Raw genomic sequence first — 19569 nt, 5'->3', positions numbered from 1 at the left:
AAATTAGAATCCCTCATTGTTGTGGACGAGAAGTGGGTGGTACACGGAATAAGGTGGACAAATTAATGCAGGCACGAAGCAAAAGTGGGAATGACGAACGAAAAAAGGCAGCATTTCAAAGGCTGAACCCAAAAACCACGTATGTCAATAGTCAAGTTTTAAAGTTTCGGCCCCCTCTCCGTTATTTGGAAATAATTGATACCACCTTGTGAGAAATCAATGCAATGGATTGAATTTTCCTTAGGTTTTCTTTACCAATATAATATGGTGATGCTTTAAAATTCCGAGCCATTGTTGTCATTAGTTTTCTTCTAAAAGTGAGGAAAACAGAAGAAAATATGAAGGAGGAGGAGAAGAAGGGGGAGAGGAAGAAGGATAGGAAAATCGAAACGTTGCAACTGTGATGGGTGGTTTTGGATATAAGCGATAGATTGCAACTTAACTTCTGAAAATGTATTTTGAAGTTCTAGATGGCAAAATTTCGTGAATCCTGCGGAATTGCTCTTGTAAGGATTAAGTCTCTCCTCTTAGAACTTAATTCTAAGAAAAGCGTGGCAGAATGTATACTGTTTTCAAGGGACGATGGTTGCCATTCTTGGCCGAAGAACATTCAAAAAGTAAAAATTAAAATTAAAAAAGAATGAAAGAAAAAATGAAAATGATATTCCTGGAATATTGCGGAATGAGAGCATCTTTCGAATAAGATTTTGTGAGAAGTTCAACTTAGCTGCTATTTCGGATTATTGGAATGAGAGCATTTTTCGAATAAGATTTTGTGAGGAGCGCGGCTTAGCTGCTATTTCGTATAGTTGCGTGGGCCGCTTTGCGATATATCGATTGATCTGCCATTGAAACCCTTGGAAAGGATCGATTAACAGGGTGTTCGCAGCGGACACCTTAAGAATCGATTCTTTACCATAGCTCCAAGTGGGGAAATATCGATAATCGATCATTCACGCCTCGCCACTGATTTCGTATATTTCAATTTAAAAGCTCGCCTACTATCTACTGGAAACATCGCATGGCTGCTAATACCCTGAAATGTGGACGCTTGATATTTTTGACATTCCCAGTGTGTACGGATCCCTTCCACTCGGACACCGAGATGTCCAAGCGGAGACTGAAGAGACCATTCGACTATGGATCACTGGATCCGCACCACTTTCGCTGAAAATCGAAGCGAAATCGGAAACCTACACGAGCCTCGCCCGAAATCGCTTGCTTTTCCTCGCTGCGGTAGCAACTTTCCAAACTCACCTCACACCAAAGGTTTCTCTCTCGCTCGTCTCGCTTGGTGCTGTGAGAGCGACGCCAGGCGACGACCTATTGTTCCAGTTACCGTGGAAGTAGTGACAAGATTCCCCGACGACGCCCGACGCGACGCGCCGCGACGCCCAGCCGCAGCGCCGCGACGCCGACGCTTCTTCTTTACCCTCTTCCTCTCTTCTTCTTGTTCTTCTCCTCTTCCTCTCCTGTGTCATCCTCTGCTCTACGCCTCTCCGTCTAGCAATGACTTTGCGGATAGATGATAGCTGAAAGACGCGTGGAGGTGCTAGTCCTTCTTGTCTTGTCGATCACATCATTACAAACCTATTTTGATTCTGCAGATTTCATTGCAATTTTGTCCATCCTTAACAAGGTCCGCGTCGATGGAATCCTCTGCATGAATCTCTTGATGAAAATTAAATTTATAATGAAGTGATGGTATCTGATTTCATTCATGAATTGGACTTCATTTTGCAATTAGGGTCTAAAATTGTTGGCTCATCCAAACACGCATGTACATAGGGAAACAAATGGTACATAAGCTGTCTCAAAACTGAATCAGAGATTGTAGTTTCTAATTGCAAAATTTAGACAATTAATGAGAGGTTAAAGGTGAAAAAATCTGATCTATAACCCCTCTTACGTTGGGTCATGCATATAAAGTAACTTTTTTCTATCAAATTAACAAAGAGGACTTAGTTGAGCGAACAAATTTTTGGTTAAATCGACCCAAATTGCAAATTACTTTCAGACATTCGGGATGAAAAACATGTCCTACGAGATGAATATACTCTTTTTTCTCTCAATGTTACTTAGGTGTCGCCCCTTGTAAGTGGCTAGATCATTGAACTATCACCATTGCGAAAAAGGTTCCATCCTCGCGGTTCTCGCCTGATTTTTAAGGGGGCTGCTAATTTTTCACCGAAAGATTCGGTCAATGTAACCCAAAGAAAAACCAAGCAAAAAATATTAACCCCACGTTTATGTCGCCTTGTGTTCTATTTCCTGTTTTAACACAAATTGTCGGTTACTTAATCTCATTTTGCCGTGCTAAGGAAAACCGCCATATAAACCTTCACGCGTTGCCAAATTTCTTTTAACAAAACACGAATTACCTGATAAACTTACGGCTATTTTTCTTCTAATTCTTCAGATTGTTTTGTTTTGTCAATTAAAGTTTCTGAAAATTTCAGGAAAAAATCCTATATATTAAAACACAAAATTCCGAATCTTTGGACGTTAACTGTGAGAGAACTACCGGACCGATTTGCCTGCCCTTTTTTGAAAATGAAAGCCCCTGAGCTGTAGATTTGCAAACTGTAATGTGTTTTTCGATTTTCTCAAATTTTTTCTTAAAATTTTCTCAAATTTCCTCCATTGTATTAAAACTGAGGTTCGAATTTTTGGACGTTAAATATCTTTAACTAATTGCTCCGATTCCAAATATGCATTACCATTGCTAGCTGTGGAGGGCGCCCGTAGGGCGTCCGGAGCAGCTAGTATTCATTAATTTCCTTAAAAATGAACGTCTCATCGAAGGAAATTCGGCGACTCTCGAGTGTTCATACGGCGTTCTTCCTTAGCACGACACCTGGGGTTTAGGTTAGTTCGATCGGCGAACACGGTCAACGGGACGGAAGTCAGACAACAGGGCGCAGCTTCCACATCCGGAGCCGCGAGCAGTCCCCGCGTCGATGTCGCCGCGAACCGGAACCCCCCGGGGACGACGTGGGGGGGGGGGGCGCGAAACGGGGCCCGATTTTCAGCCCGCGATTCCCGATCAGCAACTCCACTGACAGCCATTGTCATTTTCGCGCCTCCGCCGGAAGGTATCCGTCGGCCGCGCCCCTGGATAGACAGCCGCGCATCCCCCCCCCCCCCCCCCCCCCTTCGCTCTTCCCTTCCGCGAGAAAGTTTCACAAAAGTTGAGGAAACACGGTGCATGCTGCGGATTTGCACCGATTATGTGCCTCCAGCGCACGGCTTTTTAATGCCTCGGGATGTCGTTGGTTGTTTTCACACCGAATAGGAGGAGCGCATGATGGGTGTTCACTGTTCACCACTCAGAAAAAGTGAAACGTAGATCGACGGTGAAAGTACGGAAAGCATGATTCTCGATTGTGACGTATCGAAATCTGCATGTATCATAAAAGGTTTCATTATAATTCGATAATCATTTAATTCAAAATATTCATTAATTTGGTGTAACTCGAAAAATCTCACAAGCGATCTCATATGAAATTGAGTTAGGAATAATTGGACTACATTTTGCAATTTTGAACTATAAATTCTAGCCCGGTTTAAAAACAACGTATGTGGAATTAGTTTCCTTATGCACATAAGTGTTTTTCCAGAAGAGCCAGAATTTATAGTTCCAAATTGCAAAATGCAGTCCAATTGTAGTTCTCAATTGCAAAATGGAGTCGAAATAATCTTCATTCTACAAAATGTGCTCGTGGTTTTTCTGCTTTCTTTCAAAAAAGCTTCGAAAATTTCAAACACAAATTTAGGGCTGCTCCATACACCTCAGCTCTATAAAGTTACCGATGACTAGGACACATTGGTCTCTTTGCTTGATTAAACTTCATATGCCTGGTAAAAATTGGCAGTAGAATCTGTGTTCCAAAATACCATAGACCTACAGCCGACTGTAAGATTTTCAATAGCTTTTATAGCCGGCAACACAACTTCTTATAGCCTTTAATGGCCGATGGCGACTAAGCAACAGCCTGACGATAAAGTGTATGCTAAACGTTACTAATTATGGATGCTAGGACTTAGTGAGTTTTTGGACTACCGTTCTCTTTTTGGGCCGTAGTATCTTGATTTATTTTGCGAGGAAAGCTCCGTACTTTTGAAGGATGCCTGCCATTCCTAATATTTTGGAACGCCTTCAATTTCGTACGATATTGTGCTATACCTCTGATGTGAAATAGTTGCTTCAAGTGCCGTGGTACGCTGCGGCGCGGCGCGGCGCGGCGGGCGGGCAGCCAACGCGAAACGCGCATTGGCGCCTACAAACCTAACAGGGATACTTCACGCATTGCGCAATGCGTGAAGTATCCCTGTTAGGTTTGTAGGCGCCAGAGCGCCGTCGCTCCGCTTTGTGTTAGGCTCTAATATTTAATCTCGTGGAGTCAGCGTTGTTCAACTCATGACTTTTATTCTCATTTTAATTGATGAAAACAAATATGTAGTGAAGGAAAATATAATGTGCGTTTTGTAAATATTATGGTAATTCTGTAAAAACTTAAGGATTTACAAAGCACACGAATTTCTTCACAATTTCTGATAGCCGATGGCGAAAAAGCAACAGCCAGGCGATAAAGTGTAAAGCCCGGCGACAGGAACTATAGCCCGGCTGTTTAATTTTTTATCGCTTTGTGTAGCCCGGCCGTATGATTTTTTCCACTTTCTACAGCCAGCTATATGATTTTCTATCGCCTTCTTCAGTCGGCTATAAGAACTCCTATGGTATTTTGAAACGCAGCTCCTATCGCCAATTTTTACCAGGGGTTACTTATTTACAACTTGTTCACAAAAGGAATTTCCTAATAATATATATTGATAATTTTCAAGTATACGGTTTAAGGCCCCAAGTCCGCGAAAATGTTGCCTCCTACGATTCCTGATTCGATCTTTCACGGTGAGGCACGGGACGTCTACATCGTAGGTCGAACAATCGGTCATTCACTGTTGACTCCTTCGCGCAACCCAATTAATCTAATCCAATTTCGTTGCACTCGCCACCGCGGAACAGTATTCGCACTTCTCACTCATTTAACTGTTATACGATAATCGATTCGCCTAGCCCCTAGCCTCCTCCTTTCCCCTCATTATCCCCCGCCTTTAGCCGTCCCAGCCTACGTCCATTCTCTTTTACTACAGCATGCAGTCATTTTAAGTCCACTGCTGGACAAAAAACACATTGGATCTGGAGTCCACACTCTTAAAAACATCGACAAGAAAAAGTACTCTTGATTCAATTAGAATCTAGCTTAAATAAAAAACCAAGCCTCTCAATTAAAACGGATTTCGTTTTGATTCAAGCAAAAATCCGATTGAATCAAGAGTACTTTTTCTTTTCGATGTTTTCAAGAGTCTAGACTCTAGATCCAATGTGTTTTATTTTTCAGTGTCCATACGGGCAGACAAAACTAAAGTTAATTCGACATGCCAAGTTTTTTTTCTTTCTAAGCTTGACTACAATATGTATCTTTGAACAAAACAATTCTGTTTTTCATTGTAATTTCGGAAATTGATGTGTTGATATAAGTAAAACCGAATTTTGGTTCTTGAAACCGATTTTTTCCCTCTGAAAATATCCTATATATTTCTAAAACTAAGGCAAGTGTTAGTCAATCTTTGAGTCCGTGAAACACTTCCACACAATAGGTCTGTTCCATACGCAAGAGACACAGCCAACTGAATTCATTTTTTCGAGGAAACTCGGTTGAAAATCACGCTGGGCACATCAAGAAAGTCTGAAATCCACTCTTTAGCACGCAATCTGCGTAATTTATAACACGTTTTTTTCAAATTTACTGCGTATGCGAGAAGTTTTTCCGCGGTGACTGAGAAAAACTTGAAAAAACGTGTTACAAACTGCGCAGATTGTGCGCTGCGGAATGAATTTCAGACTTTGTTGACGTGCTCAACGTGGTGTTCGTGCGATTTCACGCTTGAAGAGTATATTTTTATGTGTGCAACAGACCCATCGCAGCAATTTTTCTTCAAATTTGGTAGGAGTAATGGCAGGATTCTTGACTCGTTTGGAATCATCAGAATTCACAGCAACCCAAAAAATTGGTTCTTGACAGCGGTGAATATGGAAATCAACCCTTTTTTTTTTTGGTGAACAACGCGGAAATAAATAACGGTTATTTAAACCTAACTTTGGATCCTGATCAACTTTTGGGTGAAAATGATCAAAATCCGAGGATAATTTACCAGATCCTTGTTGCTCAACATCTCTCGCATGAGCATACATTATTCTGAAACCCTGGTTATACTTTCATTTCAAATTCGACCTGGGCACAAAAATACTCTCCTTTTCTTTAGAGTACATGTGAACAATGGAAGCCGCTTGTAGGAAGTTCCTAAAAAACGCAACTTTGCCAGCATATTCAATTGTTCCTTGGAAAGGTCACTGAAGGAAGCGTACAAATGTATCACAATTCAGGAAGTTTCAATCGTAAAATGTAGATTTATAGGCTCACAAGATTATCAAAACACAGACAAATATCTGAACACGACACGGCTATATCAACGGTCACCACCTATTTTTGTTTCACTACTTAAAAATGATGAACTACACGCTGCTGTCTGTCATAGGGACCTTCTCTCCCCGGTACACGGCGTTTTTCGCCCTCATTTCGACGAATAGGCAATATAAAAGGCCAAACGATAACGGCCTCCTGCAGTTGAGAGGTTGGAAAAAAGTCAGATCCCAAACATTATACCTGCCTCAAAAGTATTTCCAATCTAAAGTAATGAAGATGGGCCGTCTAACTTCAAAAAGCGGCGCAGGTCTAAACATCTAAGGTCTTGTATGGCGACCGTCAGTGATTATTCTCCGAGCACCATTCTATGGCCCAACAAAGACCAGCCAAAAGGGAGGACGTTCATGAGACACATTATGTCAATCATTCTTCCCATCAAGGTGACAATGCGGCAGGTATCACTGCAGATTTTTAATAGCTTCCGATCAGAAAAGCTCCGCCTTGTAATCAAGCTGTAGGTTGCGAAATGTATCAATAATTTTTCTACTATATATTGATAGGTGGGTTTATTAGATGCCGATAATGTGCATTGAGCTCATCGCAGCTTGACACCTCAAGTGGATGAGCTGTTCGTGAGTTCAGTGCATGATGTGAGGAAAATTGGCTCAAGGCAAAATTACCCGACCAGCGCAATGATCAAGACGCAATTTTCGTCATTCGTGTCAGGTGACGAATTTCATCAATGAAAAGGCGAGACAAATATGAGTTATATATATATGAGTTATATATGAGTATATTGCGAGACAAATATGAGTCGAAAAAAGAGGATGATTTTTATGTTTCAATAGGAAGGGATTTCGCAAAATCAACCAATATTGCTGAAAAAAGAATCGCTCAAACAGTCATTCTGGAAAATTGTGTTGATTCACGAAAGAAATAGCCTTTGTGGTAATGCACTGTAATGCAGAGTTTTAAGAGTTTTTCAAGTAATTTTTAATTTTTCCAGGAATTTTAGCATTAAAACATGAAAATTGTGCAAATTTCTCCCTTGCCAAACAAGCTTCATTTTACATTAGGAATCAAAACAGTTCCGTGATCTAAATAGATGGGGAAAATGAGAATTTTCAATGAAAAGGGAACAAACATACAAACAATAACTGTAACGTAGATGCTGTCATACGGGACGTTGAAGCAGTACTCTGCTCATACTATCTTTCGAGAGAAAGATATGGTTAAAAAAAAAGTACGAAATATCACAATTTTTATTTATTTTTGAAACTTTCACTTTAATTGATCGTTTATTTGGCATTTCTTCCCTTTGAGATGATGTAGATCCAACGCTAACACTCTGTATACCTAACAACCATCTCGTTCATCCCGATGTATAAACCAATGATTCTTGAGGTTATTATTAGAACAGTATTAATATGTTTAGTTAATTTTAAAGTTGCTCCCGAAATTCAAAAAATGCATGATATCCCCTCTCCCTCTTATAAGAGGCTTTTTCATAATATTTTTGAACAAATGCATTTTTCAACAAGAGGAGAATTTACAACGTTGTGGTCAAAAGTATTCTTACGTATGGATGTGAAGTTTGGCAGCTGAAGGAACGAACACAGGGGATGCTAAGAGCAACGGAGATGGATTTCTGGAGGAGGTTTGCAGGAATTTCTGGAAGAGATCGGGTCCGGAATGAAAGAGTGCGGCAGATCATGGGAGTCGAAAATGACATATATCATATTCGACGTCATGACCAGACAGCTTGTCTGCATGGTCATGTCAATAGAATGACGGACGAAAGGCTGCCAAAGAAGTTGCTTGATTGGGTTCCTCCTGGGAGGAGACGAAGGGGACGCCCAGTGAAAGGGTGGCGACAGGGGGTTTTAAAAGAAATGAGGGCTTGCCAACTCCTTGAAAGGCTTTCGGAGGATAGGGGACTTTGGCGTATAGGAGTTGCAGAGCGCCAAAGAGCGCCATAAAAGCGGCTTTGTACATACATACATTAAATTTCAAAAGGCGGATCTCTGAGATTCGAAAGGAAAACACACCTTCGTTCCTCGGTATCCATCGATCTTGGGAGGCCTCTCATGTACACAATATTCACATCATTTCGTGTTCGGATATGACTTCTTCACGGTGTCTTGAAATCATATTTGACATCCCAGCACCACGGTTGTCAATTTTTGCAAATTCTCACAATCTTGAATAAAAGGAAATTAATTTTATGTGGCAACATTGTGAGGATGGAGCACATCTCGCCGCGCGATGACCCGCTATCAACGTGCCGCTCTGACTCCGGCCTCGGCCGTCCGCTTTCAATCATCATAACTGTACTATCATTATTTTATTGTAATAATTTTCGTATCAATATTTGAGAATTCGTTCGCCACACAATGGAGCATCACTCCGGAGCACCGAGTCCGCGGGTCAACTCTCAGCACTCAACTCTCAACACTCAACACTCAACACTCAACACTCTACGTCGGGACCGAGTTGGGTACTCCTAGAGTCCCTTTATACTGAGTGTCAAGACAACACCCCCTCATGGAGTCACAAACGGGAATGAAGATTACAGAAATTGAACTTTTTCTGTAATCTTTGATCGGCCCATTCTCAAATTCCTTGCTCCGTTCCTTCTCTCATTCCGTTTTTTCCTTGCCGAACCCGCAATTCCCTGGTCCATTCCAGATTACAATTTTTGCAATCGGTGAAAATGTAATCTTTATTTCCGTTTGTGACACTGTGAAGGCCTAAAATACGGGAACCAATCAGAAATGGATTCACATTGTCTTGACTCTCAGTATAAAGGGACTCTAGGTACTCCGTCGCAACTCAGCTCCTTCTAGACATGTATCAATTTGATCGGACTTTATCGTGCCTTAAAAAAAGGTTTAATTACAATAAAAATTTTGGTTGTTGAAGATTTATTTCAAGTCATTATTTATGCAAAATACACGAGTCAGCAATCACAGAAGCCTCATTAGACGTATTAATCTCTTGTGTAAATCTCTCATGTAAAACTACCCGTATTTAACTTTGTCATCAACATACATTGGAAGCAATGAAAAAAGTATTTTTGAAACCGAAAAATATTCTCTCTTTGATAAAGAGTGATGTTGCTTAGTTTAAGCTACTTTTTTGCTTAACCCAGAGACATTTCCCTCTCGTTCCTAGAGAAATTCACTTTGAATCAAGAAAGAAAGTAGTAGTAGTAGTAAAATAATTTTATTTTAAAGCGGTGCTAAAGACAGAAAGAAAGTAGTAGTAGTAGTAAAATAATTTTATTTTAAAGAAAGAAAGAAAGAAAGAAAGAAAGAAAGAAAGAAAGAAAGAAAGAAAGAAAGAAAAATGAGGTAAATTCAAGAATTATTATGCTTTAGCCAATCACTTTCTTCATTTTATTTTTCTTAAATTAAAATAGGCAAGTGAAGTTAGGTTTTGGTTCATTGAAAGTTGAACCATCATTTTTTATGCTTGGGTCTAGATACATATTGCTTATTGATACATCCTAGGGACTATTCTATGAAAAATCGATATATTTGTCATCAGTTAAAAATATGAAATGTAAAATCCATGCACAAAAGAACAATTAATGAATGGAAAAGGGGGAAACCAAATAAAACGCTCTTTTACGGATCAATGCATTTTTACAGGTCAATTTTCAACATAACGGCTTTCTTTAATCAACTGCAATTCATCTTGAAATCAGGAATTACAATTTTTGGCTCATCCGCTCAACGCTTATGGGCATGGGAAAACTAATAGCACATGTAGAAAATACCACTATGATTCATAAAATGACGAACATGTGTTTTCGTATCTCAAACTCACGGAGGGGGCATATGTAATGCTGCTTCTCAGAGCAAGATCTGTAGGGTATTAATTTCCAGAAAATCGCGATATGTATATTCGTTATTCCAATGACCAGATCATTGGTCATTACCTGGTCCTTGATCCCGGTTAGACATAAATGTAAAACACAGTTTTCATTTTCTGTGGAAGAGACATCAAAAGATTTCCCGGAACATGACAACCTTGGTGTTGGATCGATTTTATCGTGCTGGACAGGGGACCAAAGAGGTGACTGTGACGAATTTTCTCTCTGCCATCTCGAAATACCTGTCAAATTGAGTCTGAAAATCTATAATATTTTCCAATACCCCATTAACAGTGTCTGTTGTAATCAATAACTGACAACGTTTTTCCCGCGTAGATCCTACCTTGTATTCTGTCACTCACGTTTATGTTGACGAGGTTTGACCATACTACCGTGCTAAGGAAGAACGCCGTATGAGCCTTCAGACGTTGCCAAGTTTCCTTCGATAAAAACCGAATTTACTAGAAAAACGGTGGGCATTTCCCCCCAAAATTGTCAGACAATTTTGTACGCAATTTAATCTAAAATATCTGAAAATTTCAAAGAAAAATGTGCGTGAACGCCGTCAAAAATACACGTTTCATCAAGGGAAATTTGGCAACTCTCGAATGTTCATACGGCGTTTTTCCTTAGCACGGCAGCATAGGACGCTGTATCAGATAGATTGAATTTTTTCTTAAAAATGACGTAGATATCAGAGAGACCTCATAATACTTGCATCTTTTTTATATGAACTGTTCAATCATAAGCCTGCTTTCTCACCTAATAAGGTAGATGTGCACGGAAGTCGTTCACGCGCAGAATTTTAAAATATTCGTTTATTTATTAGTATTTTCCTGTTGCGAAAACGCCGTTAGCGTTCTCTTGCGTTTGATGTTAGGGCGCAAAAGGGTTTCCTACCATTTGCTTCGCAAGCAAGTTGTGGCATTCACACAAAAATCGAGTTTGATTTGATTTTTAAATCGATATGCTCACAAATCAATCATTTAGTAATTCAAGTATTTTCGGAAAACGTAGCGAAATGCCATAAAATATATATTCCTCATACGTTACCTCCTTTGATGAAGCTTTTCGAATGTGCCTTGATGTACTGATAAAGAAAAACTACGGTAAATTTAAAATACAAATTGCTATGAACTCTAAATTCCAAAAGTTCATCATGTCAATTCTAATTCTAAAGATATGTCAATGAAAGGGGCTAACGCGGTGGAAAACTTACAGTCCAGATTCAGTTAGGCGCAATTAAACAATTTACATAGGCTATTTTACTACATTTCTTAACTTCGTTAATAAAAATACGGTGCAAAAACTTTGAACAAATAGTTACATAATAACATTAGCAATATACTTTAAAAAGTTAGCCAGCGCGTTGTTTTTTTGGGAACCATTTATCAAAGTAAAAAGTACAAAAACAACAATTTTTTACTTTCAATTTCAATTCAATGGACGATTATGACAGTAAAATCCTTCAAGCAGCAGTTAAAAATACTTTTTGTAAGATCTGTTGGTGCGAATATATAAAACATTCCTTCCTTTTTTTGCGTTCAAGTATAGATCTGCAATACCTACACACCTGTATTCACCAACCTAATGGCAATTAATGCCGTAGTTGGAAAAGAACCAAAAGTCGACCGTTTCAATCAACTGCATTCATCGGGTGATCCCAGTCCAAACAAGGCGTCGAGCTGTCATAAAATGGAAACCAATTTTAGTTTTATTTCAACATCTCCACCGTTACCAGATTGAGTTTTGTATTCACCGTAATATTACCTCACTCGTGAGCATGGAAAAACCTTAAAATTTCTAGAAATTAAGAAACTGTATTTGCATCAACAGGTTGGTTTCGTTTATCCTTAAGGTTAATCTTCAGCTGTAGTTCCGAAAAAATCCACCACGTCGCGCTGCTAAAATCCGACTCCGAAATCAGTGATTATTTAAATATCACAATAGGTATCTTAAATTCTAAGACTCATAAGTTCTAGCAGCATACGTCTGGAATCCTTAGAAACAAACGCGAGCTTTGAAAGTCTAATAATAAAAGCTGTAAATTGATCCCAGTTTCTCTTACGGGATATCTGTAAGTGCGAGAGAGACAGCTCACGGTGGGAGAGAGATATCTGCCAACTGCTGAGAGCGATCAAGCGCGATTGGTTGCATCAAGGTCATCATGCTTAACCCTACTTTTTTCTGGGATCAAATTGCAGAGCTTCAGAAATGACTTTTCACGTTGTTTTTAGGGTCAATAGGAAGAAGAATGTTATAGCTAGAACTTATTTATCTTCGATTTAAACAGAAATTCCTTCAACTTTTATAAAAGCTCAAGGACTCACGTGGTGCTGTACGGACTCTAAAACACAGCGGTGGCGCCCCCTGCGCGGAGAAATTTCTTACTTCACGCAGCTGTAGATACACCTTAAATCTTGCTTCAGTGCTGTAATTATTGTGATGGAAAAAAATAACAATCGTAATCTCCAGATGTTTTTCTCGGTAATTCGACCATCGGGAATCCGAGTTGGACAGCAGCGCCAAAGCCCCGTATTATCTGATGCGATACACGGTAGTTCTTAATAAGTTAAGAACTGTATATTTGTAAGAAAAATGTACAAGATTAAAGACCCCGTATATCACATCAGAAAATGTTAAAAGGGCTCTGAGACTGTCAAATTTGGGTTCCTGATGGTCCATAACCTAGGAGAATAGCTTCCTCTTGAGCCTTTATGTCAATTTAGCGACGCTGAATTTTAGGGAAGGGTGTCCTGTTTCCTATGTCTTCCACTTTTAGGGGTCAATAGTTGGAACAAATGCTAGCTTTCATCAATTTTTTATGGGATTTTTTCTCTCGTCCACTTTTGGAAGGAAACATTGCGCGCAAATAGCTAAAGAGGCAGAAAAATATCGCAAGAGCAAATTTTGTTCTCAACGAGCATATGTTTAATACGCTAGTGGAAGTTTTCAACATTGCCAGCGTTCAAATGAAGGGCTATGTGTCTCCATGAGATATTGACTCGGAGACTTTAACGCTTGGGCAGAAAGATAGGCATATGGAATCTCAGGAGTTCACTGCAACAGAGATGCAACATTTCGAGTGCGTACGAAGAGGGATCTCTGTGTACCTAGTCTGAGATGTGGCATAATGTCTGAAAACTCATATGACGTGCTCGTAGCAAAGCAATTTAGGGATTGATATTTTGAACCGGAATGGACCGATTTTGCATTCCTTGGTATCAATTTGGGGTAACACTTTTTGTACTTCCCAAATTAGATGAAATTATTTCAAGATTTTGAAGGGAACCCCAACTTTTAAAGTCACAATCCTTCCTGTGCTCCACGAGAGGTCCTGATTAGCACATATGCGCCGTTTCTCAAATCACATTAGCTTTGAAACCGAGGCCAAGCAGGCATTCCTTCAACAGCTTTCTTTCTGCACAATGCCGTCTATTTGTGCCATTTGTTTCCCTGTGCAGATAGGTAGTTTTATGGATGAGCCAGTGGTAGTAGAATGATTCCCAATTGAGGAATATAGTCCAACCAACCTTCCTAATACGTCTTCGTGCTTTAATTTCCTTCCTTTGTTCATTTTTCTAAAATGAAATACTTCATGGTATTGCAGTCCTAACTGGTTATCTTCCCAGTGTTTTTTTTCTCAACTCGGTTACTTCGAAATCCAAAGCTTCGCCACTTGATTTGAAACCGATGTGTCATAACTAGGAACCGGTTCTGACACATTTCTATGCAGATTTATTCCTATCGTAAAGACTAGACAAAATATCCTTGCTCGAAACGCACATGGACCGGAAGTATTCGTCACGTGTCTCCAATAAGCGCTAAAATTAACGCCCGGACAAACGGTCCTCCGGACCACTCCAATTACGTGTTGAACAGAGAATGTAGGTCAAAGATAAAGTAGTAAATCATGATCGGCCCGATCGCCAAGATAAGCCTACGCTCCGTGTTTAATATTCATTAGACTATTAATATTCTCGCTTGCTCGAGCATCGAGTATCCACATCAGGAATGGACGCGCCGCTAAGCGCGAACACACATTACTTCAGTTTGCAGGCATATCTATTTGAAAACACCCCCTCCCCACTCACAAGGAGAGATGTTTTTCGCCGATGACAAGTTCATTACACATTGAGGGGGGGGGGGGGTCGTCCGCATATTTTCCATAATATTTGGAAAGACTCTTTTCAGAAAGAGATCAACTATTCAGGTTATTGTTATGATAAGGTCTGAATACAACTATTCGTGCTCCTTGGACGTCCTTGTTGCATATACAAAAAAATGAAGGCACTCTGCATTTTGTTTCTCATATTTTTACACCTGGCACGCCGTTCTTGCATGTAGAAAAATATAAGGGAGCTCTCTTTTCCTACGTTTCTCCATCATTGAAAGATATCGATGGCCAACGTATCTCTATTTCAGTGTTTCAAAATTTCCGCTCCTTTTTTATTTACTCGGAGAAACAAGTCAACTTCATCGTTTGAAATTCATCTAGAATGTACTGCTGACAGGAAAGGAAAATCAAGAAAGTTTTTAGAAACTTACAATGACTGGGTTTCTAAAAAAATTAAAAAGTATGACAGGAAGTCTGCGAAGCAACGCGAACGGAGATACAAGCTTTTGCACTTTGGTAATTGATATCCGTGTTACCTTGACGAAAAATGAAGGCACCGTGGCTTTTGTCACCTCCACCGGTAATAGCCCTTTTATTCAGAGTCGCCACCATGTTTCCGAAGTTGATTGTTGAAATTGATGGACAAAGCTATAGACAATGTATAGACCTAGGGAGTATGGAGGGATCCTATCGGTTGAAATACGTAGTTTCTATATACTAAGGAAGAAAATTATGGAATAACTATAGCGTCTCGTGTGTTGCTGTTAGGTTGTCTATTACCCACCTCCTCCGTCATTGCAAACACCCGCTTCCACCTTTAGGATCCCTCCATATCCCTTTTGTCTTCTTTGTCTATAGCTTTGTCTATCATTTCAAAAATCTGCCCGCAGAAGGGTTTGCCTGGGGCTCATATTAGCTAAAATAATCGCGCGAAACACCATGCGATCGGTGTAAACGCATGTCAGCGCCTACACGGCTGTAGGAATACTTCACGCATTGCGCCAAATACCATGCGGTCGGCGTAAACGCATATCAGCGCCTACCAGACTGCTAGAATACTTCATGCATTGCGTCAAACACAGTTAAAAGAATCTAGTCCATTCTTGCGTCTAATTTTACCCGCCAATGATGCCAAAACACTGATTAGTCTTTTCTCTCGTGTGTTTCAGGAAAAGCGATGCGGGCTGACACGGCCTCGTGGCTGGCGGCCGGCGTGGCAGGGCCGCTGGTCGGCGTCTGGCTCGGCTGGGCCGCGCTGATCGTCTACTCGCACCGCGCGCAATGGCGGCTCCTGGACCCGCTCCTGCTGGCCCTCCTCCTCCTGGCGCTCGCCCGACAACTCGCCGCCGCCGCCCTTACGGCCGTCCACCTTCTCCGCCCCTCGGACGACTGGTGCTCCGCGCTCGCCTTCCTCCTCGCCGCCGCCGACGCCATGCAGGCTGCCACCCTCGCCACCCTCGTCTTCTCCAAGTTCCTCCACCTCCGCCTCCCCCGCGACAAGTTCCGCAAGACCCTCTCCAAGTCCCACCTCATCTACCACCTCGCCTGCCTCGTCCTCATCAGCTCCTGCATCGGCGTCGCCGCCGTCATCGGCAAGACTGACCATTGTGTCTACTATTCTGACAAGAGGTAATCTAACACCACCTCCAAGAATAATACACACTGGAAAAAAAACCCATTGGATCTAGCTTCCAGACTCTTGAAAATACTGACAAGAAAAAGGAATCTTGATTCAATCAGATTTATGCTTAAATCAAGAACCAAGCCTCTTAATTTGAGCGGATCTCCTTTTGATTTAAGCTTAAATCTGATTAAATCAAGAGTCCTTTTTCTTGTCAATGTTTTCGAGAGTCTGGACTTTAGATCCGATGTTTTTTTTTCCAGTGCAAGTAAACCAATATTCATCCTAATTGAAATGTTAAATATTGAATTATAGTACTTTCTCTCTGTAACGAGAACTCAAGAGGCCGGCCGATCCTCTCGATGGAGAGAGATTTTCGTTACATTGATAGTCGGTATTTAATACAGGAAATTCAAGGGCCGACTAATTTCCTCGTTACAGAGAGATTTTTGGTATCATAATAGTCGTTACAGAGAGCAAGCACTGTATTATTCATCCGAGAATAATACTCAAAAATAGTCAAAAACATTCAACTAAAAGACAAAAAAAAAATTAGCAATCAAGGCTAAATACAAACAAACAAACAGAATGCCTGGGACGTTTCGGGTACGGTTTCAACCCCCTTTCCGACCTAGAAACAAGAAAACACTCTGGACTCTGCAAGATAAAATGATCGTGCCGGACCCCATGCGGTCGGCGCGGCGTGACAGCATATCAGCGCCTACAAGGCTGCAGGAATACTTCGCGCATTACGCCAAACACCATGCGGTCGGCGTGAACGTGCGAGTATTTTAGCGCCTACAAGACTGCAAGAATACTTCGCGCATTGCGCCAAACACCATGAGGTCGGCTTGAACGTGCGAGTATTTTAGCGCCTACAAGACTGCAAGAATACTGCATGCATTGCGCCAAATGGTCGTAATTACAGGCTATATCGTTCGTGTGTGTGTGCTCAGAGGCTCGAAGTTCTGGGTGCTGAAGCCGCAGCTCCGACTGCTCTGGTTGCTGAGGTCGGAGCAGCGTTTGTTTCACCTGTAACTTTTTGCCTCCCAGCCCGCAACCGACGCGACGGTAGTGCTGTATAGCCCAAAACTACGGCTTCCGCACTCGCAGTTTTTCATTTTTCAGAGTGGACTTATAAAAATCAAGATCCTCTTATACCCCTATTTGTGATAACGTGATTCGTGATGGTCATAAATGCGGGTCTAGAGAGCTCTCGATTTTTAAAATTGTAAATATAAATTTGTATCCTGGTCAAGAAAGGGGTTAAATCCACCCTCAAAATGTCCCACGCATTCTGCTTGTTTGATTTTAGCCGTGGTTGCTCATGTTCTTGTGTTACTCATCCAAGTTGGGAAAAAATACAGAAAAAGGGTAATCGAAAGTAGGGTAAGACGAACTGATCAACAAAATGCTTAGACGTTTCGGAGTGATATCAACTCTTACGTCGATAGCATGCTACAGAGTAGTTCATGCTCTGCACAGTCCTATGGGAAAAGAAGGCCAAAAAGTTCAACAGAATTCGCTTAGATTGAAAAATGTAAACCATAGTCAGTATCAGCGCAATGCTAAGGATTATTCCGGATTTTTTCCGGAAAACGACGAATTTACAATCCATTTTCTTCAACAATAGGTGCGTTTTTGTCAACAGGTACATCTCCTTCTGGCTGACGCTCCATAGTGCCCTGATCGTGCTCTCCTTCTGCGTGCTGATCTACAGCAGCTGCCTCCGCGGGAGCGTGGGCACCTCGGTCTCCAACACCTACTACCAAAACCAACGGCGCCTCCTGCTCAACTCATCCTCCGACCTGTCGTGCGCCTTGTCGGACATCTCGATGCTCTCGTCCAAGTCGCGGAACCGCGGTGTCAACTACTCGGTGAGCAACTGCTCCTCCAACTTGAACCGTCGGCATTGCCTGGTGGAGGAGCTCCTGCGCAATCAGGTCTACGTGAACGGGGACTGCAAGTTCGTCTACAACACCCAGCTGAGCTGCGGCTCGGGGTCCGTGTTGAACGACAAGTTGAGCGCGTCCCAACAGATGCTCACCGAGGAGTTGAGGGTCCCGGAGGAAGCGAGGTTGATGGAGGACTCGGCGAGCTGCGCTGCGCTCCATGACTGCCATCTCTCGACGACGACCACTTCGCCCTCGTCGACCAACAGTCGGGCGCCGGTCCTAGCGGCCAAGCATCGGCGTCCCGACCTGGAGGTCCAGCTCATCACTGTCGCGGCTGTCTCAGTTCTCTGCTTCTTCACCAGTCATCTTCCTGTCATGGTAGGTAATTTGTTCTTATATTTCTTTGGCATTGGCAAATCCAGCAAATTGGGAACATTGTCTTTTCTTCATTTAAATCTATGGAAATATATCGATTCTTGGAGGGGCCAGGTACTCCGACAAGAATCGATTATTTAGCATAGGTTTAAAGGCTAGGTAAAGGTAAAGGGCTCAGCATGTATGTTAAACAGTTTCTGATGCCGCGCTGAATAACGCAGTCTTACAGTTGTTTAATATGGGAAAAAAGAAAATTTCACTGAAGCTAACTGTGTTGAAAGTTGTCAAACCTATCATTAGGTCCGTATAATTTGATCTTTTTTCGAAAGCTCAGGGCCAATGGAACCGACACAGTATTGTCTTACAGTCCACATGGACAAAGATATCGCATCAGTACCCAACTAAATATTTTTATCTAGCGAGTAAAAGGAATTCATTTTATTCAATCTTGCAACACTGCCAGCTGTTTTATTATCCGGTGATGACGTGCGACTTATTTTACCTCAACACTAACGTTGCCACACTTTAATCAAATTGCTCACTTAACCTTACAAAACACGAGATTTTTTGGAGAAAAGATCCATCTCGGCAACGTTTGATGCTGTTGACCGCATGATTTTCAATTTTCATTCAGCTTCGGCTGGGCGCGCAAGGCACAACGGAGTGCAAGGTGGTGGTGTCAGCGGCAGCAATAGCGCCCAAGTGCGTCTATTGATAAAGCGTCCGTACAACGTCTTCATACTCTTTTCTGAGCCGGGCTCCGGATAGTTTGAGAAGCTTGATCAGTGCATCGTGCCATGAGGTGTCAAGTGCAGAGTCATTCTCCTACCCTGCCAAGTAAAACCACTTATCGTCCATGGAATCCCTATATTGAATCATTGTTTCTGTCCAGCGAGGCGTCTTTAAAGTCTCAATCAAACGATGGCTCCACTAAACGCGTGTATTCAGATATCCAGAAAGTGTACTTACATGAAAAAGAGTACAAAGCGAGCAGCAGAGAAAACCGCAATCCTATAAGACGTCGTATTTTTCCTCCGCAGCATAGGATCGGAAAATTCATTGGACAGTGGATCATTTGCTCTAGTCATAAAAACGTGTTTTAATGGCGGATCTCTGTAGAGTAGCGAAATAATAAGTTTTGTCCTAAGGTCGAGTTTCTTCTTTAAATTTTAGAGATATCAGATAGACACTATCCG

The 19569-nt window shown here is 41.5% G+C and overlaps 1 protein-coding gene across 1 annotated transcript in view; it reads left to right on the top strand.

The window, feature by feature from the left end:
* LOC109030179 (uncharacterized) overlaps nucleotides 1-19569 on the top strand; it is a 124717-nt gene that overhangs the window by 45178 nt on the left and 59970 nt on the right. Inside the window, exons 2-3 of the mRNA XM_072299465.1 lie at nucleotides 15652-16111; nucleotides 17755-18376. Coding sequence (XP_072155566.1) covers nucleotides 15660-16111; nucleotides 17755-18376 — 1074 coding nt within the window. The 5' untranslated portion in view covers nucleotides 15652-15659. The remainder of the gene's footprint in view (nucleotides 1-15651; nucleotides 16112-17754; nucleotides 18377-19569) is intronic.

This window comes from Bemisia tabaci, chromosome 4 (genome assembly GCF_918797505.1).
Source record: "Bemisia tabaci chromosome 4, PGI_BMITA_v3".
Classification (NCBI taxonomy): Eukaryota; Metazoa; Arthropoda; class Insecta; order Hemiptera; family Aleyrodidae; genus Bemisia; species Bemisia tabaci.
Note: the sequence above shows the minus strand (reverse complement) of the source record. Positions and strands in the feature narration are given on the sequence as shown.